The sequence below is a fragment of the Buceros rhinoceros genome, unplaced genomic scaffold (assembly GCF_000710305.1).
Source record: "Buceros rhinoceros silvestris isolate BGI_N320 unplaced genomic scaffold, ASM71030v1 scaffold6203, whole genome shotgun sequence".
Lineage (NCBI taxonomy): Eukaryota > Metazoa > Chordata > Aves > Bucerotiformes > Bucerotidae > Buceros > Buceros rhinoceros.
The window spans coordinates 73,415-94,225 of NW_010401707.1; the positions used below are offsets into that span (position 1 = coordinate 73,415).

At 44.5% G+C, this 20,811-nt stretch overlaps 1 protein-coding gene across 1 annotated transcript; it reads right to left on the reverse strand.

The window, feature by feature from the left end:
- Positions 1-765: 765 nt before the first annotated feature.
- Positions 766-19,155, reverse strand: ISM1 (isthmin 1, angiogenesis inhibitor). Its single transcript, XM_010132362.1, is given in 7 exon segments — positions 766-1,433; positions 2,966-3,055; positions 5,762-5,905; positions 8,941-9,208; positions 16,094-16,357; positions 16,359-16,416; positions 19,082-19,155. Coding segments are annotated over 7 exon segments (1,416 nt in total). The 3' UTR covers positions 766-915.
- Between the last annotated feature and the right edge of the window lie 1,656 nt (positions 19,156-20,811).

Here is a 20,811-nt window from a genome sequence, read left to right on the forward strand (position 1 = left end):
TCCTTTTCTTGGAGATCTAAATACTCTTCATATTAAAAATTGGGAAGTAACTGTGGTTTGCTTTCTTTTCCTTTGACATGGTTTCCTTCTCTGGCCTCCCTCCTCCAAAGACTTACGGCATGCCTCGTTCACAGGATGCTGCCCTCAAGATCTGCTCCCCAGCACAAGACGTAAGCCCTGGCAGCTGTAGCTCCGTATCCGGGATGTCTCCAGGAGCTGGCTCTTTCTAACTCTTGCCAAACCACGGCATCGGGACTTTCTCTGCTCTGTAGGTAAACCATGGTCTCCCTGCAACCCTACCCCAGGCGGACTGCAAAGACCTGAGCTTGAAGGTAACAAGAATTCCAAGAAAAAATTGCTAGTGATGGTCTATATTCTCTTTTGACTATTACCCTTCAAAAAAAAAAAAATCTTCCTTTCGTAGATATGACTAGTCATGAAATCAATTATAGAAAAAACTGATGCTGTAGGTGCATTAATCTTGTAAACCATTCCCATATGGAAGAGTACCTTCTTCAATCCTATTGTTTATCACAACTTTTAAATATCTGCCCTCCTCAGCTGAGGCCCTGGGGCTCGATGGTGATGGCAGCTCCCCTCCCACTCCACGTACATTACAGCTGGGGTATAAAATGAAATGCACATTATTAAATGAACGTTATTGGAGTATAAAATCCTACCAGGACAAGTTTTATGTATGTCTGTATGTAAAAATAGGTGTGTGTGAGATAGAGAGATATGTGCTTATAAATTACACACACGATGAAAAATACTTATGTATTATATTACATCTATATACATTCATTAGAAAGAAACTGATGAACCCCTGTAAGGAGACAATGCAGCAGCCGTTATCAGTTCTTTGGCATCCGGGAAACGAATGCTACCATGTGTCTAAAGAGGAGGAAAAACTTCTTAGTATTCCCTTGCTTCTTGAAATTGCTTGTAGTAGTCTTCGTCTGATGGATTTTCTGTACACTTCTGCCCATTGTTTGGAGGCCGTGCTTCATTGTACCGGCTCCAGTCACCTTTGCATATAATCCAAGGCAGAATGTCCACTTTGTAATGGAGTTCTGCTGAGAATTCGATGCTGATCAGGTTTGGTGTCCCTGCCCCTTTCCCTCTGGTAATCAGCTGCATGTTATCGTCATAGCAGCAGTGCTGTGCCGCAAGCGTCGTGCTTTCCAAAGAGAGCATGGAGCGGATGCAGTACCGTGCAGTGGGCTTATAGATCTCCAGTTTTTCCTTTGGACCACTTGCATCTTTCCAGCGAAAGTTTTTCCTCTTAACTCGGTCATAGATTTCAGCAGTGCTGTATGCAACTTCTCTGGGGTAGGAGCATGGGCAGCTGGGAAGGTCATTGACCACTTTGTGCATGTATTTCTTCAAGAACTCACTTTTGCAGCTCATCCATCTTTCACAGCTATCAGTATCTGTTTAAGGGCAGGAAATGGAAACTTAAGATACATTATGCAGCATCCCCCGTTCGTGTAATCAGCAGTGATAACAAATGAGTAAACGAGTAACTGTTCAGCACCAGTGCTTTGCTTAAGAATGGAAGGGCAGCCAAAGCTCGCCTGCCTGCCAGCAGCGTGTTAATGTGCTGTCTGGTCAGGTAAAGCAATCTCAGTGCGACTGGCTTTAGGGCCTCAGGCAGTGCCAGTCTGAATTACGGAGCAGCACCTTTGACATTTCTTCTGCCTAGCAAGTTCTAAATGAGCTGTCGATAGCTCCATGCAGCACAAGAGACATTGTCATGGGTTTAGAGGCAACAGGAGTGAAACAGAGAACTCAGCGTGAGCCAGCGTAAACCACTAGTCCACACACTCACCCTGTAAGAACAGCAGACTCAGATGCGGGAGGATTAAGTTTCTCATGACGCTGGAAATACCAAGAAGGCAAGCAAGGCCTGGATTACTTTTCCTGAAGTTCATTATCAAGCCCTAATTCAGTCTTTCTTTCAGCTAACAAATACTTCTTCCTGTTTGGTCTCCATCTTCCCAAAGGGGTATTTCAAGCAGCTGTAGTTCAAACACGGAGACTGACAACTGGTAAACGCAGCCAAAAGCAATTCAGGTTCTGAATGGGCACATGTGACGTCACATCAGAGTGTCCTTACATTAGGAGGATTTAACAGCGCCAGAGCCATGACTTGTAGCTGGGATTAAAGAGATTCATACACTAGTGGCATATTTAACACTGGTACTTTATTATTTTGCAAGAGTCTTGGAAGAATCCAGTTAAATATCTCTTACCTAAAACGTATTTAAGGTGTCTGTATGGTGCTACAGGTTTTTTTAAAAAAATCTGCACATCTTGGTCTACACCTACTTAACAGGACTCTGGAGTAAGGCAAAGACTGGGACCTAAGACTCCCAGAGCAAACATTCTTGTAAAATATTTACTTAGTGATTTGTGTCCTGTTATTCTGTCTCCTTAAAGAGTCCCATCCTGGCTGTCAGTAACTATTGTGCTCTGTCACCATAGGAGGGAGGTGCTGGGTTTCATTATTTATCCAATTAGTCCAGCATCCACTGTCTGAGAGTGGCCACGCTATGGATTCATTGGAGGGATGAAATCAGAACACTGTGGAGGTTGAGCAGCACCTAAAATGCTTTTATAATCGCTTCCATTCAAGGCTATTTCAGCAAAATACTAAACGGTGTTTGATTTTTTTTTCCCCTCCACTAGTGTGGAGCCTATCAGCTTTCTTCTGAACTAAGACCGAGAATCCCTGTTTTGTCATGAAAGAAGCGTAGAAATTCACTAAGACGTAAGAGAAGAAAGATTCTATGACAGAAGGAAGCTAAGGTTTAGCTTGCAAACTTAAGCAAGATAATAAATGGCCATTATAACTGACATTTTTAACGGTAAACTCAAAACCTTGGTCCTGCATCGGGAGTCAGAACAGGACAATCTAAGGAGGTCTCTTATCTGTTACTGAAGGATTGACTAGGCTGCTTACCAACTTCAAACAGCTTGGTAGCGTTGAAGTCTTCACTTCCTGCCAGTAAGCTCACTTCTGTGGCAGCTGTCCGGAAGGTATCTTCGATCCCTAAGACAAACACGTGTGAGTGGTGGTGGCATTTCCCCGTTAAAACACAATGCAATCTACTGCCTCCCCGCCATCCCCTCAGTTCTGCAAGGCGCTTTTGTTCGGCTGGAAGTAATCTGCTGGAGGGAGCGTTCATTTAAAAGTGTGATGACCAAGGAACCTGTGGTGTTAGGAAGATAAAGCACTAGCTTAGCCCAAAGGTCAGAATTTTTCAAATTTTAGAGCTTAGATTATATTTCAGCAACAAACTAGTCACTTAAGAACCCAGTGCAGGGACAGCAGCGAGGGAACCAATTCTGTTCCTCCTCTTCCTGACGCAAGGCTTGCCAGCATCTCCCAGTAACTCAGGTAGGAGCTTTGCGCACGCTTCACGGACGGCCTCCTGGCCACCTTCATGTGACTAGCACCTTCTCCATGTACCACAAGTGACCGAAACGATAAAAACAAGTGCCCTAAAGGAAGCTCTAAAGCACTGGGTAAAATGTGATGGCTACAGGAGAGGGCCTTTGTGCCACTTTCTGAAACAGAGTGACATGCCTGAAGACAGGTGAGCAAGTTCATATCCTATGTGTGCAACCGTCTTTCAGGAAGTACGAGGAAGAATGATGCTGTTACAAGACTGTCACTGCTTGTGAGAGACAAGATTGTCTCTCCCAGTGCTGGGCAGCTGAAAGGTTTGAGGAGGCGAGAGATAAATAGCATCTCCAATCAATCCCACCCTCCTCCACAGCAGTCAAATATCAGGGGCTTAAACAATCATGATCTTCTAGTTCAGTGTTTGCTATCAGTAGAGAGAAACACAGATTGCCAGAAAATTATTAATTCATCTCGCCAAAGTAAACATCCTTTCACTGCTGCTTTAGCTTGGTCTACCAAGCAGCCGAGTGTTTCCCTAACGTTTCTGTGCATGTGCATGCAGCCTTAATATAAAATGGCTCTTCGAAGAAATACTTGAGCAGGTTTGGGTTTTTCTTCCTCTCCATCGAATTAAAGACCTCCAAAGAGAGCAGAAAGCTCTTTAATACGTGATAACTATATGGTTAATAATGACGTCTGTTCACCATCCATCTTCTTGCTAGTGAACTTTCTCCTGGTCTCCTGAACTGGGGCATAATAGTGGTTTGCAAAGCTTCAAAACAGCCTCAGGCCACTTTTCAATAAAATTATCATCGGGTTTTGCCTTAACTCCACCAGTAGATGTGGAATAATAGATACCCAAGAACCCATTACAAGGCAGTAATTCACTGCTGAAATCATAAACAGCAGAAGCTGAGCTTTGCCCTTGTAATTTTAAAAATGTCAGCACAGCCTCAAAGAGTGAATATATATTTTGCTAGCTGATCATTGGGGGTCTGTTATATGACATAATATATTCTTTCAAGTTCGCCACTGTTTGATGCTAGCTGGTAATAAATGCTGGGGAATATAACTGGGGGCTACAGACTTTCTTCTGGAATTAACCCCTTATTATTGAGGTTTTAGGATGTATGAAGGCACCCAGACACATTTTTCTGCTGAGCTGCCTTGCAGCCACTCCCTTGCAATGGATGCAGGCATCTATCTGCAAGTGAGAAACTTCTCTCCAGCTCTCTCACTGAGACTCCTAAGACTGACATTTCACTCCCCATCAAAACCCCCTGACCTCCAGTTCAAGAATTTCTGCCTTTCTGAGTCATTAAGTAAACTCAGTGAAATGCATACCGCGACAGCATGTATTTTTACTTCTCTCCGATCTTGGGGAGTAATGAAATTGCACACAGCCCATGCATTGCGGCAACTGCTGCATCGCTGCCCTACAAACTTGCTTGATCCAAACACACAGCAGCATGTAAAGAACATCATGGGAAAGTCTTCCGTAGCAGCTTTAAATTTTTATGATCTAGGTCTGAGTGCTCAGCCCCGCTTCCACCAAAGCGAAAACTGGATGGTAAGGACACCTCCGTCGCTGGCATTCAAACGTCATGGCCTGTGGCTGGGTGGGAGCTAAAGTAAGGGTCCTTGGCTATATCTTCTGAATACGTTCAAGCTGAAACTACACATTCCTTCATCCCATTGCGCACGCCTGTTGCAGGACCAAACTTGCTGTTAGATAATGCTGCAATTATCACCCAACAGGTAATGGAACAGAGATGATGCCTCCACCTTAACACTGACTTTGTAGGACAGGAAATTTTGAAAGCTTAATGCCCAATGAACCTGAAATCTCTGGAGTGAAATGCAAAGCAGGTATCGACAGTATTGTTTTCTTATTCAAACACACAGAGTCTTAAAGCATCTCTATATACATTAGGCACAAAACCTAAAAGCCATATGACTGGAGGGAGCTATTTGTTCGCAGCAAAATAAGGGCTCGCTGAGGTAACGGTCAGCACAGCCGGTTTGAAACTCTAAAATTAATACAAATTTGTTTCAAGACAGTAGGTTACACCCTTTGGAATACAAAATGTACTGTGCACAAAAATGACTGCCATAACCTAAGAGAAAAAAAAGCCTGTATTTGTCTTTTAAGTCCCAGGGGATCGTTGGCTGCATCCAGCAGCGTATTATTACTAGCAAGGAACCTGCCGTTTCATAAATGGCCTTGAAACGCGTACCTAGCCAGGGAACCAACAGATCCTTGGCTTCCTGTACAGGGGCATCTCCTCCCCGCCTCGACCGCCTCTCCCCACTCCCCTCCGGCAGCCGTCCGCGTGAATGTGCTCACACCTGGGCAGTTGGGCCTGTCGCAGGTCCGTGACTCGGTGGCGGTGCAGGCATACCCGCAGGACCTCGTCCGCTTCTGGTTGCCGCTGCCACAGGTGACGCTACAAAGGGACCACGGGCTCCAGTCTCCCTCGCCATCAATATAATCTGTGTAAGAACAAAGATGAGGAAGGAAATGAAGAAACAAAACTCCTACTACCCAAAACTACTGTGTAGTGTTTTTTATTAAGGAGGCAAAACAAGAATGGAATCCAGATGTCTCTACCTGAAGCTTGGGCTAAATGCCAGGCGTGAGCTTGCTGTTTAAATGGTTTTCACACTTGATGCTCCCCGGGGAAATGCATGCAACATTATTTGAAAAAATATTTCCTTTCTCTTTTGACCTTTTGGCAGCTGAGAATCCTCAGCTGCAAAGCTGGGTCATGAACCAACAGTACACGTCTATCCACGCAATTTCCCTGTATATAGGAGTATGTTTTCTGAACACAGACTAATCGGACAAAGGATAAATGAAGTTTTCTTTTTCTTCTTTTCAAAACACACAGCAATAGCACAACAATACTCAATTTTTAGGACACAATAAATGTTGGACTATGGGAGGCTGGGGGTCACGCGTGAAAATTGTAATTTGGGTTTGCAGCCCCTTGAACAGGAAACAGATATTACAGGAATAGGGCGATGAATATAGGGAACCGCATGAGCACTTTGCACCCAGAACAACAGGCAATTTGTAGTGTTTCATGCAAATTATTAAATAACATAAAATCTGACTGTTTACTAGCAGGAACCTTCTGAAAACAAAGCATGACTTTATTCTCTCCTGGTAGACAGCCAAGAGCAAACGATATTGAGTCTGCAGCACCGCGGCTCGGTGCCACCATAAGCACCTAAACCCTTAGAACCAGTCTCCTTTGTTTGCCAAGGTAACTGTTGCACTTCCCATCTTGTGAAGGCCACCACATGGAGTCCATGAACCCGTCCCAGTTTTCCTGCCTTTCCAATGGCCTCCCCAGCTCAGTGTTGCCGCTTGCTAGGGAATATCTGGTTAACGGACTTCTCTGCAACCTACAGGAGATGTTTAACTGACCTTGGATTGGAACTTGCAGCCTTTGCTCATTTGGGTTAAAGCAGCACTGGTGGCAAAGCCCACTCGGGCTGAGTGACTCGGAGCCCGCCCTGCTGAGCGTGTATGTACGGGCAAGGCACAGGGATAGATCCCTGTCTGCACTGGCCTCTGTGCTACACACGATTCCCACTCCCCCCACCGCTGCCATGCCGTCTGTGGGCTTCCTGAGCTGGTTAATAGAACATGTAACTTGATTTGTACCATATGCAATGACTGACGACATCTCTGTGGGGTGCTATTAAACATTTATTGCCAGGAGTATGGGGAGGTTATATGTCTCACTCGTAGCTAGCTGCCTAGATGTGTGTTCCTCGTGGCAGGGACCTACGTGCTTTTCCTCCTTCTTTTACCCCGCTGCCGATCGGGAACCATCACACCGGAATCATGCGTCTGAGGCGTGACTTGGGGGGGGACCATGTCTATCGACTGTGTGCAAAGGCTCGCGATTGTGGGACTTGCCCTCAGGCGGGCACTGCAGCCGTCTGAAGAGGCGTTAAGATGTCTTAGGAAAATGTGACCTGCCGTCTCTCCCTGGCACCGCTCTCCTTCCCAGCTACTTCCCAGTTCTGAACTGTGTTCTCCACGTGGTGATGAGGAAGAGGGAGGGTGAGCAGGTGCAATGCGTGTCAAAGAGCCCAGCCTGTGGGGCCCAGGAAGGGCAGGCAGAGCTGCGCGGTGGTTTTTGGCGGGAGCAGGACACGGGAGGTAGAGCTGTGAAACATGAACAGGTCAGTGGGTGGAACTAGCATAAGGGCCCAGCGTGGGCAGGATCTGCTGCTCCATCCACCTGGCCAAGGCCAATGGCTCACAACATTTTAGGTTCGTCAGAAGGCCAGGAGCCTTTTCCAGTGAGCAGGGTGCTCTGGTGTACAGCAGAGAGCTCTAGGATAATTTTTAGGCTTACTTACCTTATACTGCGCTATGAAACACACAGTACCTACTATTAGATACACCTCCTTAGATTTTCAGCTGGAGCTCAACCTGTTCTTCCTATTTTTGTATTTGTAATTCTTGGCGTTTTTTTCTATCATCAGAATTATTACTGAAAGCAATTTTGTTTTATCCAAATTAATAACTACCTAATATATGAATTCTTGGTTATAGAGTATGCCCACAAATAAATGCAGGTGCAAAAAGGAGGGATAGACTTTAATCTTCTGGCCACAAACTTTAACATATACGTATGTGTTCACTCCATGAGAAATCTCAACTGTTAAAGCTCTAGGAGTCAAAGTTAACCAAAATGGGGGGAAGAGTAAGACTGGGTCAGTGCATGACAGCCACTCTGCAGCATCTAGGGAGAGCAGCAGAAGTGTCAGGGTAAACGCACTTGGCTCTGGAGCCCTGCTCTCAGTAAAAATCTTCTGTATTTACACACAGCGTAACCCCGAGAAGCTCTGAGCTGCCTGGGGGCACGTACTAGTTCACCTCCCTCGAGTCACTCCCGCGCGGACAGTTACGGCCCCTTGGGGCACGGAATAGCTGTAGCTCCTCTGTTTCTAGTTTCTGTTCCATACAACAAGCTGAAAACAATTGTTTTCACCATGACACATCTGGAAGAGAATTACACACGCAAATACACAATGTTCCTGCTGCACATGCCACTCCCCACACATGCACCAACATAATTCATCTTATTTGTGTATCCACCAAATACTACCACATTTTAAATCTTGCTTATTTATCCAAGAATTATATTTTGGTTCCCAAACCACCGCACGATTCTAAATTTGTACTTATCCTTACTCTAAAAATAAATACGAAACCTTGTTTCCTTTGCATTTAAAAAAAGTATACTTAGGACTAAAAAAAGGTCCTCTTATGGGATAACTGGTATGATTTTCAAGATTATAGACTTACTAGTGGAATGCAGCTACCACAGTACAGCTTGTGCATCTGCACAGATTTGTATTTAAAAGCTGATGAACGAAAGCCACATGTTGAAAAATTCTATTTTGCTTGGCCTACTTTCAGTGATGCTTCACCATTCTCATTTCCCCCAAACTCGTTTTTACAATCCCAAGATGCCCATAAGAGGCCTGGAATGCAAACTTACCATACTCTGGCTGCTCCTTGGACCCGAATGTCCGGTGACTGGGTGCATGACTATCCCACCCACCGAGAGGGTTTAGGAAGTTGCTGTCCTCAGTAGTGCTGTCATACTTGTAGTCCTGGTCACCGCTGCTCATGCGAGTCAAGGTGGAGGACCTCTGCCACCAGTTTCTCCAGTCGGGCGATGGGACTGGCCAGCTAGGCTTGCTGCTCTCTTTCTGCAGATCTTTGTCTGTCTCGGTGTCGGGGCCATCCACCACTTCAATGGTAACCTATGGGATTCAAAACAGACCAGCATGTCCCTCAGCATCCCTGTCAGTCAGAAAGTGTCCATACAGCGAAGACAAACCACTGGTGCTGCCTCGCAAAGGGGCTGTGTCATGCTATAGGGTCCATGTGTTGTAAACCACCGAGCCCAGAGATATGCAGCGGCTGAGTGATTCCTTCTGCTACCTCTGTTGAATCAGACCTTGGAACTAAAGCTAAAAAAAATCCTGCACAAAATAATAACCCATGCTGCGCCTAAAACCTTTGCAGCAGAATTTTCTGCCTTACGGTGAAAAGATGTTTGAACCTGAACATTTATGAGCAGGAAAAAGAAAACCAAATCTGTTCCACTAATTACGCTGAGGCTGAATTTGAGGCTAGCATGAAGCACAGCAGCGAGCAGAGCCCGCGCCAAGAACTTGGACGGACTCAAGACAGGGTGAAGTCAGCCCACGAGTGGGAAGGTGGAAGACGTGAAGCCCAGGGTCTGCACGGGCCTTGCCCTCCAACGGCAGCTCAGCCCAGCCCCTTGCACGGTGTCCCTGCAGCACCGGCCTTTCACGGCTTCACACAACGGCGTGGGCTGTCACCGCGATGGGAAACCACGCTTGGTGGTGATGCAATCACCCAGCCATCACCCAGCAAGACCTCTGAAGCACTTCCTCTTTCTCTGCTCTACATAATGACATACAACCTGTTCACTGTTTCTGCAGAAGCCCAGAGCCAAGATTCAAAGCTTGCTGCTCAATTCCCTCCCAGACATCATGAATGTGAAGATCAGTCTGCATAGGAACAACCCTCCATCACTCCTCTGCTGAACAACGGGTAATCATGAAACTCTTGTGTGCGCACAGGTGGCTAGTTAGGTAGAAATCGGAGCTAGCCATCAGAAACCTCGGCTCTGTGAGACACGCAGGGATAGCGTGGCCACAGATAAACCGTAAAACGCCCTGATGCTTCATACCGGTTCAGTGATGACATCAGACTGGCTAAACAGCCATGATGCAGAGGTGACTATCAGATATACCTGCAATGTTTAATAGCTACAGGGGTACTCTTCATGTTCATAGATTTACAAAGCAGCTTTTCAAGACAATATTCCATGAAAATTGGAGCAAACCCAGGAAACACAGAATAATGGGCTATTATGCTAAAAGTCATTTAAATGGCTCTATGGATTTGCGTTTTGGCTAAAAGGTTTAGTTTTCTACAATTGCTATTAGTAAATTCACGAGACACACAAGAAAGAAGAGTGTCCATGTCTCTTCGGCTACCTGTGACCTACAACAGTGTGACACAGGCAGCAAAACAGAACTGCTGCACAGAGAAGACGATGCCCACGCATCCTTTTTTGGAGAAAGGGGATTTTCCATCTATTTCATGATTTGCAGCTGACCATAGACCAAGCCATTGAAATGAAACAACTTTGAGGCTACTAAAAAACCCCACTGGGACAAAGAGCAAGAGTGAGGGAAAGTGCAGCTGTCAGCCTAATAGCATCTTTACACAAGAGGGATTTTACTCCCAGACTAAATATGGAATTGGAATGATTACTTCATTAAACCTCAGTTTCTGCAGACCAAGAATTAAAATGGATTTCATAAGTCTGAAAACATCAGGGTTAGTTCAGGGATTCAAAACTGCTGCATCTATCCAAGCAAAACAGAGTTTTCACAATAAGTGAAAGGAAATCGTGTTACTGAGCCACTAACACTGAGCACTGCTGGCCGGTCGCAGGGCTTTAGTACTGCCCATGTGAAAATTAGCATGACTCTAGTACTTTGGTAGCAAGTATTTTTTAGACCACATTAACTCTGTAAGCAATGACTCAGCAAAACGAAAAAAATAAACCAACAAAACAAAACGCTCTCGTAAAAAAGAGTGGGGGGCACTTGATAATAATTGTTTCTTTGGTGATCTGTAGAGACAGGATGGTGAATCAGCAGGAGCTCGCGTTCTTTCAGCCAGGTGCAGTTTGAAGAACCACAAGCATTTAATTTAAAATACTTCTTCAAGATGCCAAGCCAGTTTGAGCAAAAGAGGGTTTGCAGAGGCTGGGAGGCATGTGCGTTGAGCTATGTGCTACGCTGGCGAAGAGAGGCACGTACAGCACCACAAACTTCCAGGGTCGTAAGACCTCATCCGCCCTCCAAGAGCACTGCCACTAACTCACTGTCACATGGCATGTCTGTGCAGTCAGGTATCTCTCTTCAGTCGCTTTTTGCCACCAGCGAGGTTTATTCCAAAGGCTTTAGTCTGACGCACACCTATATCCGTCTCTCCGCTGTTTTAAGCTTTGATTACCAACTTGTTTATTTAACGTGTGCCATAAAAGCCATAGACCGAAAGCAATGCTATAAAGAACCCTGGGATTGTCTGAGTGCCACTCTTGGAAATCAAACCCCAGGAATCTTCCATCAGCTCTCGTTCTGTTTGTCTTCAGGGGCTCAGCTACGCTCTGCCCAGCCCCATTTAACTCTAGTGGACCTTCCGGAGACAGGGAGGAAATCAGTGAGAAACGCTAGCAATCCCTCCATGGTATGATCCAAAAGTTAGGGCAGAGGTGTGAGAAGAGGCTGCTCCCCTGTCCCAGCCTAAAATTTTGAAAAAATCAGCTCTCACCGCATTCGTGCCAGTGCTTACAGAGAGTCTGTACAACATTAGCCTGTGACTATACTTACACATGACACATACTCACAATATGCAAACACGTGTCTTGCTTGATCGGTTTCTGTACTGGGGATTGTTTATAAAATGAAAAAAAAAATCAGGTCTAGAACTAGAGTCATTAAAAATAAGCACTTAGAACAGCTCTGGAAAAGCTTTCACATTGTGTAATTACTCCCAAGAAAAACATGTTCTCTCAAAAATTAGCAAATGGACCTGGTTGAGTATTTCTGCCTTCGAGACTGTTTTAAAGACTTCATTTTCTCTGATTCCTCCTTCTAGTGATTATCAAAACTGTAAAGATTATTTATTTTTTTCACAAGCTTCCCAAAATGTCTGTGGTAACTTTGCTCTTGTATAAATTCACCATCATCTCTGGAAGTATTCAAACCTAAAATGAAGCTACTTCTTTATTGGTTGTGTGAGCTACGAGGAAGGATGTGACTCTAAAAATTGTTAAAAACAATTGGCACAGGTACATTAAAACAACAGCTTTGCGGTCAATTTCTAACAAAACAACCGTATCAAGCACAGATGTCTTGAGACACCAACATCCAATTTTCTCCTGGCCAAAATTATACAGAAGATAAGTATCATCCTGCCTGTTGGAGTGCATAAAAAGTTCTGTGTACTTCGTCTTGTTTACTGGGACGATGTTTCTGAGTTGACATTAATGGTGTAAACGTTGTCCTAAGCAACTGGAACGTCATGTTTCAGGAAGAACTTTGCAATATTGTGCAAGCGGTGGATTCAACAACATCCTCTGTTTCCTTCATGCAAGTGATACAAATCCGCAACGCAGAACTTGCCATTCCATAAAGGTGGGTACGTGCCATATCAGCTATGAGGTAACTACACAGCAGAATAGAAATGACTTCATTGTAAGACACTGAAATGGTAAATTTAGGTTTACACCACATCACAACTTCAGTGAAAATGATACCAGTAGTGATTTACTTCTGGTTGACAGCTCACTTAGAACAGTTTTCTGGACTTGATGAAAAGAAAAGGGAAGACACTCACAATTTGCTGGGAGCAAAGGCGGCGATGTGTCTCAAAACCTGGAATTTGTATGCACTGCTGTCACTCCTATCTGCACTCTCTGATGGGCCCAACTGAACCCCAGAACTGAAAATCTGGTCCAAAACCCAGCTCTGAATTTTGCACTCTGCAGCAAGCTCTTGTTATACCATGACATCGAGAAATCTGTGCAGAGGTGGTAAGAGCCCTGGTATTGAACGTGGTTTAACTGGGGCCCTCTGGCATCCTGTTCTGCCAAGACCAGTCTCTCCAGCTTGCCCAGGGGACTAGCAGATCATACAGCCTTGTTTCTCTGTAGTCGTGTATGTTCCTAGAGTGGGTAGTTCTGTGTAAGTGGTTTTTTAAGAGCAGGTAGAAATTGAATAGATATCAAAGAGGATAAATAAACACAGTGTCACTGGAAGGGCAGGAGTGGTGGACACGGCCCACAGGCCTCACACAAAGTGATAAAGGCAACGCGTCGCCAAGCAGCTGGCATTAACTTCTGGCTTAAAGTCACTCTGATCAATCATTACCAATCCTGTGTCTCAAAGTGAGGATAATAATCACAACAGATTGAATGATGCAGTGATTTACTTCAGTTTTGCAGGGCCCATCAGTATGTTTTTAGGACAGGAATCCTACCTAACTCCACACAGCTTCTACTTGGACTTGTCACCTCATCCAAAATGTTTAAGACATCCATCGCAGCTGGAACTCGCCCAGCTGTGTTTCAGGTATACCGGTTGTGAACCTTGATCAAGATTCAAGCTCTCCGAAGAGCATTGATATCAACGAAACACCCTTGCCCAACAAACTGTAAGGAGCTTTCCCTTCTCTGCTCATTCGTCATGCTATCGAGCACCGCTAGGAAAGCAGCGAAGCAGTGGGGCAACAGAGCAGCACACGACCCGTTTCCGTACACAGGCCTGGGAAACCAGGAGGAAGAAGAAAAGGGGAGGGACAGGAGCAAGAGTTCAAATGCAGGTTGAAGCATCTGGCTCCAGAGTGGATTGGCTGCAGAGAAGAGCTGAGAGGTTGTAGAAAGCTGGTTGGAACAGGCAAGGAAAACCCATCAGAAATGGAAAATAAGCAGGTTCCTCTACACTTCCTGCGTGACTTCACTGCATTACTCAGGGGTAAGAATGATTGTGTCTTGCTCTGAACAATAACCCTACCCAGTGACAAGGTCTGTGTGGGCATCCCTCGGCTTCCCTTCCTCCTGGAAAGAGTACATAACCAGGGCACAATACAGCAGTTGCTTTCTCAGGCTGAGTTTTATGTCTGTTTATGAGGTTTTTTAAATTTTCAGGTATAATTTCTCTTAAAAATGTTATTTTGGGTCTATGCACTATCAGAGAAAAGAAGTTGTGGGTCTTTGAGAAGTAAATGTGGCCACTGTGCCAGGTGAACACATAGAGGCTTTTTTCTCCTTTCCAACCTCCCTGTCCTAGAAGGACTTTTAAATTAACACCCCCAGGACAAAAACTTACAGGGCCTGAAGATGTTGTGCAAAAAGAAAAATGAGCATCGATTCTGCCCTCACTTGCCAAACAGCTGATGAGAAATTTGCAAGTCAACAAATTATTTCCATTCAGGTCAGTACCATTAACGAGCAAGAATTGACCACAATCCTGTTTTTCCCGAAAGAGTAGGCCACCTTTTACAACCTTGAGGCAAAGAAATAAACTTTCATTGACTCTGTAATGAAATAATAGGAGTTTTGTCTCCACGAGGCCTGACTGGCTGCAGGACTATCAACCAGGAACTCAAGGAAGCGTTGTATAACCCTGCTGATGCCCCTAAGTAAGCCGAGTAAACACAATGCAGAACTTAGGGAGCCTGTTCCTGAAAGAGCTGATCCTTGTGCACAAGAGCTCTGGGATGCCCGGTGTTTTCCAGTTTACAGAGCTAGGCTTCCCAATTCTCTGCGTTCAGTAAAACTGCTGACACAGTTGGCTGACACGTTTCCAAGATCAGGTGGTGGAAAGAGAGGTCATAGCAGGAGCAGTTACTATGAAGACAAGACAAGGAAATGTTTCCTTCTCATTTATCTGTTCTCTGGGTCTAAACAGTAAATGCTGTTACCAATCAGAGAAGGTTTTTGTTTCCTTCTCTGCGCCTTACATGATGTTCAAACAATGATGTTACGTGACTTACCTCACGCCACAATCTGGGACCCCCTCAACTTCCCTATTTCTCCTTCCTGAGGCTTTCTGGAAGGCTTCTCCTAGCATGAGGGATGTGTACAGCCACCACATGTTGAACATGTTTATTTATTACCTTGGCCCGTCAAGAACTGGACCCACACTTGATCCAAACCTATTAGGCTGCTTAACGTTGCAAGCCATCGATGACATAATGGAGAGTCAACTCAGAATCTTGACGTACACATTTCTTAGACATATCAAAAGAACGGTAATTTTGTGGCCTGGGGAACTATAAGCAGCCAGGAATTAAATCCAACCAGAAAACCAGTTCTATTACTGTATCGTTTTTACAAGCACATCTTAGGCAGAACAACATTTCAATGCATTGTTTTGTTTAAAAAAGGCTGCTTATTAATGCAAATTTTGCTTTAAGGCTTGGAATTAAAAAGAAATCACTCATTTTTTCCTAATCCTTGAAGTGTCAAGATGCAAGTGGCTTGTAAAAGGCCATTCCAAACCCAAGAACAGTTTGAGGAATAACACATTACAAAGTTTCTTGCCGAAAACTTTTTTTTTTACTTCAGGCAGATGCTGCAAAAATTAAAAACTTTAAGTCTCGGTTCCATAGAGAGGACCACATTTTGAGCTGAAACTTAAAGACTTGTTCTCTTATTACCTTTGGGGATGGTTGCATTATATAATGGCATACCAGAAGAGACTCTGTTCACAAACAAGTTTTGCAACCGAGAATTGAAAACAGAATTTAAAATACCCACTTAATATCAGTGAAGATGATATGTTCCTAAATGGCAGTAGTGAAGATGGGTTGAGTATATCGATACCCACAGTTATGCAATCAACTCTATCCAAAAAGAAATCCAGAAAAAACATTGAAATATGTGCATTCACTTAAGACAAGAAGTGTATTATATATTTTTATATATGTTATTATATTCATTCTCTCTTGGTGCTATTGGTAGTGAGACAGCGTGTTCTGACTGCATGTCACGGAAGCCAGGCTGAAAAAAATCACGCATTAACATAAATTAGTACCTGAATGTTGGGATTCTGCCCATTGATATCTGCTTTTGACAGGTCAGGGAAGTTCGGGAGGTCCAGGAGGAAAGATCTGGGTCCATCTCTTTGCAAGGACGTGTGCCCGTCTTCCTGCCTGAATCGCTGCTTAGGGAAAGGCCGGTGGGCAGCCTGGAGATCAGGGTATTCTCTTCTGTCCTCGGGGTTCAGGGTGAAGCTGTCTTCAGGAGAAGGGTCATCTGCAGTGAGTGTGTTCTGGGGAAAAAAGCAACGCACTATAACAACTGAGAGAACGTGCAGTCCTGCCAGTGCCTCCGTCTCCAGCCTCCTGCCAGTGACGGCTGCAGAGTGTGTACAGAAAGCCTCACAGCACCCAGACCCACCAGCATTTATGGCTGGTATTTTCTAGGGTGCTCCTGAGTTTGGCATCTGACTCTTGCTAAAATATACTTGGTTCCAGCGGTGCTGGTCAGGCAACCACCTGACACAAGATAAAACGGGGTGCTTGGCTCTTTCGGGTTCCTGCAACAGCCCAGCCCGGGGGTGAGCACCTACACACTGACACGAGCACCTAACTTAAAGCAAATCAGGAAACGTGAAACTCTGAAGCAACCGCTGACAGATTATACCACATTAAACATGGCTCTAAAATGGTGAAAGGTATCTATTATATCTATTATAAATTGGTTTAGTTTGCTTTGCTGCAAAACCACCGACTGCGAAGTGCATGTGGAGATTTATGGTATTAAAAGATCCTACTGCTGAACTGGCAACTTCCTCCTCTCTCTCCTCAGCCTGCAACAACTTCCATCTCATTGTCTCTGTTCCTCACCCAATTTCTCTGGTCTTGAACATCTGAACCTTCCTTCCTCTGGGATCTCATTTTCATGTTTCCATAATGGTGGGATTGAATTTCACCAAGTTGTGGGTCAGTGGTTAATGCTTTTGTTATTGCTGAGCGTACTTTCGGGTTTTGTAGTACATTACAGCAGGCTGCCTTCGAACCAGTAGCACTGCTGCCACTGCCTTTGACCCCACCGAGGAGACACATTTCGTATCAAAACACGGACTCACAGGGTTAGGACTGGCCTCGGGACGCGGGAAAAAAAACAGCAGAGAAGTTAAATCTTCATATGGCTACCAAAAAAATGCATGGGGCAGATTCAGCCTAGGTTTTGCTTTTGACTCAGCTGAAAAATTTTAGGCTTGAGGTCTTAGTACGACTGCCTGGGGAGCTTTTATTTTCAGTTCATAAAGAGACAGCAAGCATGGCGAGGGTAAATGTTAAAGACCTATCTTTTAAAACAAGCACAATTAAAGTGGAATGGCCACATGTGGTTCTGGCTCCACTGAAGCAGATTTTTGCCAGCATCTCTGGTTAAATGCAATCTCCATCCAGCTCCCCTGGCTCAAATTAAGTGAGCATACCTTTTGTTGAGCTCTCCGCGAGATAACAGTTCCAACGCCTTTTCTTTTATTTCGTGTTTATTTGCTTAGAAGATTCTAAATTGACCTCTGAAGAGATTTTTACAATATAATCTGTGCACATGACAAGAAAACAGTCAGTGAGTTTAACACTTAAACAAGATTTAAGAGTTAATCCGGGACTCAGTGAAATCGTCTCAAGGAAAACGTAAGGTGGTTCTCCTCTCCCCTTCTTGCTGCACTGCATTTGTAAAGAGCAAAACCAGGTCTAGCAGAATTAGCGTTGTGTTGGTATTTTCATGACCAGAACAGTTACACTGTGCAAGTGCCAAAAGGATGCTTTTATCCATCTATCTATGGCACAGAAGCAAAAAGTTCATTCTGAATTAAGTGTACTTGTGCAGTGCTTAAAACCTATCTGCTCCTGACAGTCTGCATTGCTTGGAGGCTTCTCCTGGCTGAAGACCAGGCAGGACTTTCCGATGCCTTTGGTGGGCCACACACCTTAATATATTGTCAAAAGCAAATCATGCAGCAGCAAGTTCTGGCAAACAAAACTGAGGGCCACTTAGCTAACTTGAGGTTCCTTACCCATATTCTAGTGCTTAAGTTAACACTTACCAAGCAGAATTTAACTGCAAACTTCTCGGTGTGTGAGAATTAAATGGCTTCTCGGTTACGAATGACTAAGAACAAGGTGTAATTGTGCTGTTATTAAATTACTTCAGACAGGAATAAAAAAAAAAAAATGCGGTACTTCTAACTACTTTTTGCTCAGGTATCATGCCTGTAAGCTTACTTTTATTAAAAATAAAGTGAGGTTTTATTAAAAAATAATAAAATTCTCACATATGATTTCATACTTTCCCTATCTGCTTGCCACTTCGGGAGCATCCTGATTCTCCACATTAACGTACCATCCAGCTAGAGCTGGCCAAGGACTTTAGAGACCTATATTTAATTCTCCCATAAGACCCGCTGTGTGATCTTGGCAGGTCATGATCCGTCTGTGCCTTGGTGGGGATAACAGCACTTCCCTTCCTCACTGTGATGTTTGCGGGGAGCTCAGCAACTACAATAATAGGGGCTATATAAAAAGTTTTTAATGGTGTCAGACAGATGGGAGATCACATGGAGTTAGTTAGAAAATTGTCATGGTGAAGTAATGACATCAGGCTGATCGGGCCCACTACCAAGCTGCTTGGGGCAGGGACTGTCATTAATTACAGGCTGAATGAGTTGAGATTGTTTAACGTCAAAAAGAAACACGGAGGGGGGACATGATAACTGCCCTATGCCAAAGGCTGCTGCAGCGGGGAGGGGGATGGACCACGCTGCTTGCTCAACGCGGACACGGTCAGGAGACCCCGGTTCAACGTCAGGTACACATGTCTAACGGCAGTGACAGCCAAGCTGGAGAGCAGACTTTGGCGGGGAACGTGCAGTTTGTCTTTAAGAGCAGGGTTGACTAATGCCTGGCAGGAAGGACGCACGTTAAGCAGCCCGTCTGTTATCTCCTGCAGCCCCTGTCAACGCCAGGACAAGGTCACACTAGGCTTCCTTGGGGCTTCCGTGTCATACCGCAAGGTAAGCCAACAGAAACGCTCCGTATGCGTCATCATGATCTGCTCATAGGACCATGAGCGGAAGGCCATTTGGTCCCAGTTACTAGAATGATCAGAATGGCTATTTTTTAGGTCGATAACTCTTGGTGTAGTCTCTAAGCCGATCTGCACTAATATTAGAATTGTATATTCTTGGTAAAAAGATGGAAGAGCCTGCCGTCACTAAAAAGTGAGTTTGAACGGTGTGTGGAGAGGAGAATATGGGCTCACTCTGCTCTACCGCACTCACTCAGGCAAAGGCTCTTCCAGCAGGAAAAAGTGTGTCCTTACAGCAATGCCGGTGTCCTTTCTGAAGAAAACAGGTTTGTGTTCCAAAGCTAAGTGATGACATTCAATTTCTTTCCTTTTTTCTTTCTTTTTTTTTTTTTTTTTTCCACTTTTAGGTATACAGAGTTTGTATTCCCAGTTGCTTTTGGGACAGCAGTGTGGCTTGCCTTCCTTTAAAAGCTACAACGCTTCACTCCGGACTCCTGACTCAGTTTCTTTGAAGTTCTGGCATTTCCATTTCAGGCACATTTGGTTTCTTACTCAAATGGTGCATCTGCTCTAAATATTTTAAGATTTTTTTCCTTCGTTTAATGGGATTATTCACAACTTTTAAACTTTCCATTAAGATGATTTTAAGCGGTTACTCATGCTTGCTGTCAGCTCCAGTTCTGCTGCCCCATGGGATCGGATGTTTATAGATGTTCCCAATACACAAACAGTGTGGGATTTCTGAGTGTTCTCAGCGTGGACAGTATATAAGGGCAGGAACACATTGTTCACAGCTGTGTGACAAGGCAACGAAACAAACCCTGGAGAGACAGAACCTGCCATACAGTCTGTGTCACAGAATGACACACCTTGCTGCACCCAGCACTGAAAAAGGGAAGGCCATAGCCCAGTGCGTATCAATGTCTTGTGTCCAGCTACAAAGCAGGGATTTTGTGAGGACAGCTTTAAATATTGGTGGGACTTGCACCATGGCAGGGGTTAAGGCACCAAGAGACAACCCAGCACAAAGGAAAAATTCCCTTCCTGATACAGCAGTTTAACTTTCCGATAATCAGACGGGCATTTTAACTCCCTCCATCCCTTCCCCATCTTGCTTCTCCCTCTGTGATGTGAGACATTGGTTGCAGGGAAGTGTACCATTTCTCTTCCCCACGGAGAAGTTAAACAGAAATGGGAACGTGTAAAAATACCAAACTAGGGGAAAAGGGAATGCCTCTGCATTTTTAGCAAGTGAGGAATCCATCTCCCTCCTCTCTTCCTTATTTTAACCCCATTTCCAGTTCTGGAAAAACAACCAAGACAGAGCGTAAGCGAGGAATGACTCACTTCAGGAGCAGCTGCTCTTCCTCTGTCCTTCCTATTTCTTACCTTTCTTCACTCCCTCACCACTTGCCAAACTAAGGGCACATTTGAAAGTCCTGCTAATTATAGAGTTGAAAGAATTTGGAGAATTGATGCATCCCTAACGGCTCCCAGACAGCAAGGGAATCTAGTACTATTTTTTGTTTCTTACACACTCCTTTGAAATACCTTGTAAAATGATCTTGACAAGAGGTCTTGAATCGAAAACTGACAGTCTGTCAATGCACTTTCATGATGCACCTGTACAGCATCCTCAACCACCAGGAACAAGGAACGCTTATTTATTAGGAAACTTCACAGCCGCTATAAAAGATTATATTGCTATCA